The 9,150-nt window shown below is 41.6% G+C and overlaps 1 protein-coding gene across 2 annotated transcripts in view; it reads left to right on the top strand.

Moving 5' to 3' along the window:
* The window catches only part of tbc1d24 (TBC1 domain family, member 24), a 13,120-nt gene extending 6,850 nt beyond the window's left edge, over nt 1-6,270 (top strand). The window contains exons 2-8 of one of the 2 annotated variants that reach the window (XM_015045848.1): nt 58-1,155; nt 1,952-1,957; nt 2,087-2,245; nt 2,324-2,387; nt 3,233-3,328; nt 4,263-4,506; nt 5,546-6,270. In XM_015045848.1, the coding sequence (XP_014901334.1) occupies nt 170-1,155; nt 1,952-1,957; nt 2,087-2,245; nt 2,324-2,387; nt 3,233-3,328; nt 4,263-4,506; nt 5,546-5,703 (1,713 nt within the window). In that variant the 5' untranslated portion in view covers nt 58-169 and the 3' untranslated portion in view covers nt 5,704-6,270. The remainder of the gene's footprint in view (nt 1-57; nt 1,156-1,951; nt 1,958-2,086; nt 2,246-2,323; nt 2,388-3,232; nt 3,329-4,262; nt 4,507-5,545) is intronic. The other variant, XM_015045849.1, reaches the window with a different exon arrangement.
* The last annotated feature ends 2,880 nt before the right edge of the window (nt 6,271-9,150 follow it).

The raw sequence follows: 9,150 nt of genomic DNA, 5'->3' as shown, positions 1-9,150 counted from the left end.
ACCAACTGGGAATATTCTGAACTGGCTCAGTTCTTTAAACCTCTTTGTGTTTTCCAGTAACCACCATGGATAGGTAGTGTCACCCAGTTTGGTACCAGTTGTGTGGAGGACAGAAGGTCACCAGCACCTCCTCTTTGCTCCTTGGGCGGTCCAGAAAGCTTCCAGCATCATGGCTGAGGAGGAATACGGCACGTTTGTGGACTGGAGCCAGATGGGGGATCTGGCGACGAGCAGCGGGCCCACCAAGCTGGACTGCAAAGAGCTGAAGGAGTTCAAGCAGATGGCTCGCCAAGGCTACTGGGCCAAGAACCACAAGCTGCGGGCTCAGGTCTACCAGCAGCTCATCAAGACCATTCCGTGCCGCACCGTTACGCCGGATGCTGAGGTGTATCGTGACATCATAGGCGATGCCGCCGCGAAGAAGCCGTCGTCTCACATCCCGCTGCCGGAGTTCGTGGATGGAAATCCGGTGCCGCGGTACTGCTTGAAGGTGGAGGCGGTGGCCTCGGCGCATCGGATCATCAACTGCGTGGCGGGGCAGTTCCCAGACATCTCGCACTGCCCGTCCCTCCCGGCGCTCACCGCGCTGCTCCTGCACTTCAGCAAAGACGAGGCGCAGTGCTTCGAACACGTCAGCCGCATCCTGGCCTGCAACGAGCCGGGCAAACGGCTGCTGGACCAAACCTTCCTGGCCTACGAGTCCAGCTGCATGACCTTCGGCGACCTGGCCAACAAGTACTGCACTGCTGCGCACAAACTGATAGTCGCCACCGCCCAGGACGTGGTGGAGGTCTACGCCGACTGGCAGCGCTGGGTGCTGGGCGACCTGCCGTTCGCCCACATGGTCCGGGTCCTGGATGTGTACCTGGTGGAGGGCTACAAGGTCCTCTACCGCGTCGCCATCGCCTTGCTCAAGTTTTACCGCAAACACAAAACGGGAGGCCAAGCGGGACAGAACCAGCAGCAGCTGGACTCTGGGAAAATCCGGTCGGATATTCAGGCGTTCATCAAAGGCATCGGTTCCACCGTCACGCCGGAGAAGCTGCTGGAGAAATCCTTCTCCATCCGCCTGATCAGCCGCAAGGAGATTACGCTGCTGCAGGTCACCAACGAGAAGTCGCTGCAGCAGAAAGGAATCACCGTCAAACAGAAGAGGTGAGGTCCAAACCCGGATCGTTCACCCACACAACCACCAGGCCTGAAACGGTTAAACGGGATTAATCAGATTTATCATAATTAATCAGGTTAATTGATTATCGCAATAATGTCCACCAATGTGGCCATAAATTGATTAACTGGAGGATACAGACTGGAAGGGGGGAAAAGCAATTTACTGTAAGAATAATTCACTCCAGCTCTACAAAATGCACACATTCTGCATTTAAGATAAAAAATTAAAGAATGTTTTGTCACTAATGTTTGAGCTGCACCTGGTTCAAATTCACTAAAAAATGCTGCATTATTTCATTTTAGGTAATGAAATAAATGACTTTAAAGGTTAATCTTAGAGGAACTTTCACTTTTCATCAATATTGAGATTAAGTTATAACAAACTCCTGTATCTTGCTGTAAAGTTGCGTTTGTCTTAATTCAATTATACTAAGATATTTACACTAGAAACTGCACAAAATAAAGATTTTCTGTTTTTGCAGTGATCTCAGTACATTTGAATCCTTCTAATTTCTGTTTTGTCAAAATGGTTTTAATCCTGTAAATTTGATTTTTAACCAGGAAAATTCTGGTTTTTTCCAGATGGAGCATTTCCTAGTCTTTGAATATCTGACCTCAGTTGCTTTGGCATAAATTTACTCCTTCATTGTAAATTATTCATTTTTTGTTTTGTCCTAAATACGGTCGTATCGTTTCCTGTCAGTATTTTATTTCGGTTGATTTTCCATCTTAACGTTTTGTGTTTTCTGCTCCATTCGTCTTGTCTCATCTGATCTCACAGCGTTAGGTGGGTTCACTTCTCCTTCATTCATCCATTTTGCTCTGGTTTACTTTGACTAGACACCCTCTCTCGTAGCAGCAGGTATTATGAATGACCGCTCTGTACTGCAGCGCCTCCTGTTGGTTTGTTTTCCAGGCGAAATGTGCAGCTGGCTCTGGATCCCGACACGTTCAGCTCGGAGATCGTCAGCGCCAAGGAGATGCACGACATCTGGTCGTGGATCCCGGAGCGCTTCGCCCTGTGCCAGCCGGAGCTCCTCTTCACCACCTCCACCCACGGCTGCAGCCTCAGCAGGTGACCCGTCCCACGTCTCCAGCTCCTGTTTACGGGTTTAAAAAGAAACCAAACTGACTTGTTGCGTTTTGCTTTAAGGTTCTACTCTCACTGCGAAGGCCATGAACCCACCCTGCTCCTGATCCGGACCACCGATGGAGATGTAAGCAGAGCAGCTTTTCTAATTCTGTAATCCTAAATTTAGTTGAGATGTTTTTAAACCAATTGATGAACACACTATTTTATTTTTTATTAAAGGGAACCTATTTTGCACATTTTTCTACCTCCATTTGGGTCTCGGCTGCTTTTAAAAAAACCAAACGGCTGTTTTTTGGTGTCTGGAAAACGAGCCATTTCAAAACCTTCTTGGATGGACACTGCCAGTACACTTACAGAAAGGGCTGCTTAATTATTAGGCATAGTGGTGGGCACACTTGCTAACGCGCTAATAGCAAAGCTAAATTTTGGTTTGGAGGTTTTGCTAACTCTGAAAATCTTTGGCGCACTTGGCTTCCCCTTAATGCATAACATTTATCTTTTTAAAATTTGGTGTTCAATGGTTGTAATTTTTCAAAAAAATTTAATTTGAAGTTGGTGCTTTAGCATTAGCCTCTGTTAAATACCATGTTTGGCGTTAGCAGAGCTAATATCTATGATTTTAGCATTCTGCTACTGGAAACCATGCAGCCAAGATTCACGTTGCTAACGGACATTTAACCAAGCATTAGTGAGGCTACATGGTTTATTTGAGTTATCTATAGTTTTGACCTGGATTAGATAAATTTAAATCAAGTTGAATGTTTATAAAAATCAGTGAATTTATTGTTTAATTCCATTCAAATGAATTTTCTACAGTCGTCGTCTGTAAATGGATGAAATCATGTGACTGGATTACAGCTTGGCTCTTCCACAGACTCTGGGTTATAAAGTGCATCTTTGTGATTAAAGCTATTGCATATGAAGATGGTGAAATTATTGTTCCAACATGTCTTTTACTTTTGATCTCAGGTGTGTGGAGCCTTCCTGTCGTCAGACTGGGAGGAGAGGAAACGTGGAGGCAACAAGTTGAGCTATTTTGGCACCGGGGAGTGTTTCGTATTCAGGGTAAATTTGTTTTAGTGTTTCAAAGATGATTTCATTAATTTTAGTCTGAGTAGTACCAAGTAGCAGCCACTAGAGGGCACCATTAGCTGCAGTTTCCACAGCCGTCTGTCTGCAAATCATTGCAGGTCATATTGCTGCACAAACCAACATGCAGGAAGCTCCTCCTCCTGCAGCGTTTGGTTCCTATTTTTAATAAAAAACCTCTGAAATGTGGAAACTGATCTGATGTCTTCACAATGAATTATTCATCCAGGTTTCTGAGTTGACACTCAGCTGTGGGCTGGAGGAACGAACACTTAAGAACAACCTGCAGAAACTCCCGTTACCTGATCCGGTAGTTTCTGGTTAGGCTTTTACCTGACACCACACCTGAGACCAGGTCTGTCAGGAAAGGGTTAACAGGAAAAAATATATCCATTTTAATTTTACTGGATTGGACTTTGACTACACTGCAAAAACAAAAAATCTTACCAAGTATTTTCTCTAGTTGCAAATGCTCTAAATGAAACAAAACTGACTGCAAGTAACTTTTCACCAAGACGGAAGCCTGTTTTAGGTCATAACTCCTTTTATATTGGTGAAAAAGTTCTTGTTCTATTGGCAGATTATTTTTCTAACATGGAAAAATCTTATTTATTCAAAGAGCACCAATAAACTTTAATATATAATGTAGTTTAGTGACATAAATCAAACTTTGTTTTTGTGACTGTGTCCTAAAGAAACTCATAACAATGTGGCTGAAACCATTAATTGGATTCATCGTGATGAATTATTGAAATATTCATCAATATAATCAGTTAATCGTTGGGTTTACAGACTCGAATGTCTTGACTTCACCTGGTTCTCATTCACTAAAGGAATTTTATCCAATAAAATGTTTTTATTAAAGAAGGAATCGATTCCCTGGTTGACCGATCCTACGTCTGCTCTGCAGCTGAAGCCTGAGATGGAGCGCTACGAGTGGGTGGTGATCCGCCACCCTGAGTTGGCATCGGCCATCCGGCCCGCGGGTCCGGACGATCCGGCAGCCGCCGCCGACCCGAGCGCAGACCAGAGCCTCCCGCAGCCCGACAAACCTCCTGGAGAACTGTCGCCGTTTCTGGCCACACACCACTTCAACCTCAACTCCAAAAACACGTCGATGTTCATGGCCGGGAGCTTCGACTCCATCATCGTGGGTGAGCAGATCGTTTCTGATCCCGCCTGCTTCAAGCCAGACTGTGATGGTGCTGCTGTCACTTTAAAGATGTCTCCAGAGGTCAAAGGTCAACCAGCCTGTTCATATTTCCAAAATGGAGCAAATTTTGGCGTCAATCAACTGAGCTGCACAAACACGGCACTATTCGTTTACATCGATTAGTTTTTTGTTCAAGGTTGATCTCTTAAAAATAACCGCACAAACACTAAACTTGATTTTGTAACTATGGACAGGCTGATTGACCTGTGGGAACATTTATTAAAGGTGACCTATGGTGCTTCCTTGAACAGCTTAGGATTGGTTTATGGCCTATAAAAAAATTTTCATTTCATTTTTTGCACAAAGTCTTTCTTAGATAATGAGATTTTAGTCAAATTGAGTTGTTTTGGAGCATCTTGTCACTTTAAATCTAAAACTGCTGCTGGCCACGCCCCCTAAACTCAACATTTACACTCGCATTTGAAAACGTGCCGCAAACGAATGTACAATAATACAACCGTACGTCTTAGAAAAGCAGAAATGGAGCCTCCTGCACAACCAACAAGAATGCAGCAGGTGGTTTCTAGGTGGTAAGTCGACAACAAAATAATTCGTCCTTTCCAGCAGCCATTATAACGTGGTTAAACCAGCTGACCAAATGTGCTGGAGCTCAGCATGGGTTGCTAGGCAACGGGTGGAATTCCGCTGGGGTTGCTAGGCAACAGGCTGTGGTTTCTAGGTGATTTGTAATGTTGGGATCTGGAGGTTTTTGAAGTGGATTAAGAAACACAAACTTATTGTGATAAAAATGTGCGGATGGTTTTATTTTCTGGGCTGTTTTCAGATGCAGTAGAAACTCAAACTGAAGTACAAAAAATTTTAATTTTGCGTAAAACCTTTTTTAAAATGAGAGCAGCACAAATGAAAATTTTCACAAACGTTTGACACCAGTTTTTGTCTAATTTAACTCGGGGTTTGTTTATTTGATGCTGGATTTGCATTAATTAAATCGGTTTACCTGAAACTTCTTGTCCAATCAGGAGGCGGTGGCGACAGCAACGCCCTGTTCATCGACGCGGAGCTGAACCACGGCCACACCGGCCGCTGCACCACCTTCGACAACCCGCCGCTCTGCAAGGAGAGCTTCCAGATTTCCCTGCTGGAGGCGTGGGGCTTCCAGGATGCCATGGCCCACTGATGATGTCATCAGCTCTTAACGTTTAAGTGTTAAACGCCGACCGAACAACTTCCATCCAGCAAACTTCCTCCTGACTTACCATATTTATTTATGACGTTAAATGTTCAACATGTAAAGACTCTATATTTTCTTTATTTTTGTATGTACACATTATTATTTTGAAAGGAGAGCTTCCTGTTTATTTGCCAGTGAACAAAATGGACATTTCCAGCAGCTTTAGTGAAGTGAAGTCTTTGATATGTGATGAACTCTAAATATGATGAAGGTGTAGTCATGTTGTTCCATAACAGATGTAAAAATAATAAATTGAGCAAATGTTTGTTGACTTGTTGCTGCTTTGCACCTTAATATTTTTTTCCCTCCATTTTTCATGTTTAAGAATATTTTCTGCTGTGGGGGAAAAAAACTGTTTTGGTGAAATAACTGCAGTTTCTGTCTTTTTTTTTTAAGCTTTTCCTGCTTCTGGAAAACGAATGTAAAATGTGGACCTGAGGAAAAACTGGATTAAATGTCTCACTTGTGGTTGTATGGATGTTACACGTGTGAAAATACAAAATTGAAAATGCAGATATTGACTTCATTTCCCCTCATTTAACCCTTTATTGGTGTTCAAGATGAGGTGCGAGGGCCATTTGTGGCCCTGGGAACAATTTTGTGCCTCCTGATGTCAGTTCAGAAATTAGTTTGGCTACTTTTAATCATTTTGGGAAGAAATTTCCATTTTTATTTTTTTAACTGAAAATGTTAAAATGGACATGAAATGGATTTTCTTTTGTTTTCAAACAGTTGCAACATTTTAAATTTATTTGCTTTAATAAGCACTGCCTCAATTTTTTTCCAAATGGGAGTTTTTATGTTTCTAGAAGTTGAAATTTTGAAAGTCTATGTTGGAAAAAACAGAAAATTGAAATCGGAATTTAAGAAGGAAAATCAGTCTTCAAAATCCAAAATGGCTGCCTACCATGCAAAACACAGCAATGGCTGCATTTTTTTTAAGTTTACAAGATTTGCAATTCAAGCCCTAAATTCACACAGTACTACAGTTGATGCTTGTAAAAAACAAAATGGAGAAATTCAAATGAAAATGCCCCATTCTTTTGTATATGTACTGATGTGACAGTTATATGTTCTAGTCTTATTGAAACTGCAGCATTTCTGTCTTCACAGATGCTAAATGTTTAGCCCAAAGCTGCTTCTGTTTTACTCAGACTTGATTTTCAGGCACATTCTCTATTTTTGTTTGGTGGAAGCTGACGGTGATCTGCATGACTGGAAAACATTTGATGAAAATGACTCATATTCTTAAAGTACGTGTAAAAACCTTCCTGTTTTCGATACACTGAAGTTTGTGCCTCTGAAACGGTGAAATATTTTTTCAAGGCATAGCGGAGCAGCCTGAAAACAAAATCTAACCTATTTATTTACAATGAAAGCATTTCAGTGTTTAACGTGTCTGCATCTCGAGTAACAAAGCGGTGTTGTAATGTAATCCCCTCTTTGCAGTGAGAGGTACTGACTCTGTTCACTAGGCCAGCGCTGTTCATTCAAGGATTCACGCCGCTAATCGCGCATGCGCGGCTATTTTTAGCAGCTCCTCTGGGTGTTGGTCTGGCACATCTACTGAAAACCTGCTTTCCTGCCTGCAGCACTAAGATGCTTAAGTGTTTAAGTCAACACACTGAGAGGGTTTTCCTCTGACTTCCCCACACCTCTCACTGGACTGGTGCAGCTTTTCCTTACACAAATGTTAATTACAATAAGCTAATTATTTGATCTGGTTGATTCCCTGGTAAAATATGGGGTCTCTTTTGGAAAGTTATGAGTTTAGTTTAGCCATATTTTCACCATGTCATTCATTGATTTATAAAATCTGCTTCAAATTAAATAGTTAGATATCTAATTTTTTTTGTTTAATCTAAATATTTACCTTAGTTATCAAGACAGATATTTAGCTTCATGTATATAGTTCAACATTAAATATTTGGTTTTAAATATTTAAAGTTAAATACTTGTTTAAAATTACATTGCTAGCTAACAAGCTAAATATTTAGCTTGCTAACTAAGTATTTGTTTTAAAGCTGCATATTTAGCTTCAGGATAAATGTTTAGCTAATTGAATAGTTAGCTCAGAGCTAAATATTAGCATGCTTAAAATAGACATTTAGTTAAGATAAATATTTAGCTTCTTAGTTAAATATTTAGTTTAAACTAAAAATTAGCTTTCTAGTTAAATATTTAGTTGAAACTCTGACATTTATAAATGAAAAAATAACAAAGTGAAAATATGACTTTGAAAAATGACTATGACCCAAATTATTGATGTCAATTTTTGACTGTGCAAGTTTACAAAAGAGCTTAGCTTGATCAGATGAAAAAAACACGAGTCATTTCCTGTTTTGACATTTTAAATATTTTAGAAAGACATTGAAATAACAGCTGAAAGGTAGACATGGTTTGGTGTCAGTGTGCATGTCTGGGTATAAATGGGTCATTCAACAACATGCGGATTCCCCCAAAGCAAACAGGAAACGATTCACTACCAGGGTTATCATGTTACTCCATGCTGTTAAATGAGCTGGTTACACAGAACCGCAGTGTTTTCTCATCCTCGATGCTAATTTTGAATCAATCAAACTCAGAGAACAAGAGAAAATACGAGCGTGATCCTCCTGGCTGTGACCTTGCTATTGGTGCATCTCCTCTGTTTCATAATTCAGCCTCAGCAGTTGTGGAAATGTTTGTGTCAAAGAGGAAGGAGGCTGGAGGTGATGCATGTAGACACTGCATCACGAGTGGTGGGGCTTTACCCAGATCTATGGGTGGAGGGAAGGCAGCGCTGACTTGACCCGGCAATGCAGAAACATCATGGAGGAGGAAGAACTGCACACGCCAACTCTGTCTTCATCTGGGGGAGCCCTGCCTGTTCCTCTCTCTGTGTAAATCCAGAGCTGGAAGCTGCAGCCATCCCACCGACAGGCTCACATGCCACATCGCTGCATGTCACGGCTGACAGTGAAACTCCCTCTGCAGCAGGGTGATAAATACGGAGGGCCATAAGCACCAAAATCAAGAACTCCATAATTATTTGAATGTTTTATTGATTATTATTAAATACTTAAATGGTAAAATTGTTGGCATTTTCATAAATGGTGGGACTTGATTAAAGCTGCAGCATGAAACTTTTATCAAAATATATATTTTTACGCATTTGTTGAAACTGTCCCCATGTTGTGACAGTTTGGTATGAGACAGATAATTTGTGAAAAAATTTGAGCTCCTCTGCCTTTTCCCATTGACAACCAATCAGAGCCAGGAGGCGGGTCTTTGCGCTGTCAATCACCCCATTGCTCTCTGATCAACCACAGCTAGCATAGACTGTAGGAATGCTCAGGCTAGTTAGCATAGCCACAGACAATTGCAAGTAAACGGTTTTCCTGTTTCTCCACT

Source organism: Poecilia latipinna, unplaced genomic scaffold, assembly GCF_001443285.1.
Source record: "Poecilia latipinna isolate Pla-1442-1.1 unplaced genomic scaffold, P_latipinna-1.0 Scaffold751, whole genome shotgun sequence".
In the NCBI taxonomy this organism is placed as follows: domain Eukaryota; kingdom Metazoa; phylum Chordata; class Actinopteri; order Cyprinodontiformes; family Poeciliidae; genus Poecilia; species Poecilia latipinna.
Note: the sequence above shows the minus strand (reverse complement) of the source record. Positions and strands in the feature narration are given on the sequence as shown.